Below are 1845 nucleotides of genomic sequence, written 5' to 3'. Positions count from 1 at the left end.
TGAACTGACAGCTGATATGAGACCCCTCAGCAGGCTTAGTAAAGCCAGCAGCCGGGCCAGGTCAGATGATTTGACTGTATGAGGGTGTGGGCTGTGCGAAACAACTGCCAAAAACAAGAAAAAAAAGAGAAAAAAAAACCCTCCCCGAAACAAAACAAAGAAGAAAGAAATCCCCAAGTCCTTGAATGTTTTTAAGCAAAGTCCTAAAATGGTCACTTGAAAATTATTTCCTATTGAGACTCTCAATTGGAAAGGTGCTGTCATGGTAACTGTGTCCTACTTGTCATGTAAGTCCCAGCTTGCTACCTACAGTAGCTTTACTATGCATGGCACTGAAGCGTTTTAAAACCCCAAATAACAGGAAAAGGAAAATGTCTCCATTGTCAGCGTACTTGCCGAGAGTTGTGTCCCACATTTCACGAGGATGTGGGGAGTCTGTCTCTTTAGCTAAATACTGTAGTAGCTCAATCCACAGCTCTCTTTCTGTGTTCCTTATTTTGTTTAAGCAAGTGGCCTACTGACCTTGGCCTTCCCTTCACTGCTGGCATATACTTGTACCTATTTAATTCTCAGAAATGGATCCTGGGTTCAGTATCATAAAACTAAGATATCAGAATATTGTCCCACAAAAGGGAAGAGAGGTCAAAAATGCCCCTCATTTCTTTGTGAGTGCAAGTTTGGGCTACTTAAAAAGATCTTTCTAGCAGCACCTACAAGCATTTGTGTTCTTTAAGTGACATTGGTGGCTAGAAAGGTTAAAGCTAGCTCCCTATGAGAATTTAATAGAGGCCTACAAATAGGTTATTTGTTCCCAATAGAGTTGTCTGGCCACAAGTCTGTATCAAATAGGAGAAAAGAATAAATTAAAGTGGTATTTGTTGTTTAGTGTTGTGACCCGAGGTCTCGAAATTGATGCAGAAAAGGAGTTCTGTGAAGGCCTTTGAAAGTAAATGAACAACCACAGCTTAAAGAGCATGACACAAAAGGTAAGACACCCAGTCCTGCATTTGTGGCTTGATCCTGAAAGGTGCTTAGTTCCTGCAACTCCCAGAGGGTTATGGGCACTCAGCAAATCTCAGAGACAGACTCCTAGATGCATCGATAGGCATTTAGGAGCCTAAAATGTGGGTTTGGGTGGCCAAGTGATTGTTTAACCACCCAAAAGTAAAATTGATGGTCCTGATTTTGGTGCCAAGTTTTGAAAATCAGACTCTTGTTTAATTATGTAACAACAGTCTTTAGACATGCTGCTGTGTTGGTTGCCTGATATGACACTTGCTTTGCAGGAGGTTTCCAACAATCTGTTTAGCTGCGGAGTGCAGCTGCCACTAATGAAGAAAACAAGGCCTTTCAAAGAATCACTGGTTGTGGACAGACTAAACAGCAATACCAGTTTGAAATTGTACCAATTTATCACAGGTCACATTCAACTGATGTAACTGTTTCATACGCCCACTCCTATACAGGTATAAATGGAGCTAAACCAATGTAACATTAAACCTGTTCATATTGGTATAGGAGTGGAAAGGCAAAACAATTGCATTGGTTCAGCTAACTTACACTTCTGAGCAGTATGTTCCCCACTCTTTCAAAATGGAATATCAGTATGTCTGTTCACTGCCAGGATTAGAAAAATATCTGTGCCAGCAGGTCCAAAGAAATGCCACAGACCTCCAACAGAGTCTGTTTTTTACCCTTAAAAAAGGAAAAGCAAGCAACTGCTTTCTCAGTACACACTTGCTAATGCTTAGAATATCTGTGGATTGATAATTTGGGGGCCACTATGGTGTCTCTTGGATGGGACAGAACTGTGACATGTTCACAAGTTTGAAGTTAACCACTCTT

General features: G+C 41.1%; 1 protein-coding gene across 3 annotated transcripts in view; it reads left to right on the top strand.

The window, feature by feature from the left end:
• Window positions 1-8, top strand: part of GJA8 (gap junction protein alpha 8) — a 27856-nt gene extending 27848 nt beyond the window's left edge. For all 3 annotated transcript variants that reach the window (XM_025198198.1, XM_025198199.1, XM_025198200.1), the window contains one exon: window positions 1-8. This exon is cut by the window's left edge and continues 1079 nt beyond it. In XM_025198198.1, coding sequence (XP_025053983.1) covers window positions 1-8 — 8 coding nt within the window.
• Window positions 9-1845: the final 1837 nt, after the last annotated feature.

This window comes from Alligator sinensis, unplaced genomic scaffold (genome assembly GCF_000455745.1).
Source record: "Alligator sinensis unplaced genomic scaffold, ASM45574v1 scaffold19_1, whole genome shotgun sequence".
NCBI lineage: Eukaryota > Metazoa > Chordata > Crocodylia > Alligatoridae > Alligator > Alligator sinensis.
This window is presented reverse-complemented; position numbering and strand designations above follow the sequence as displayed.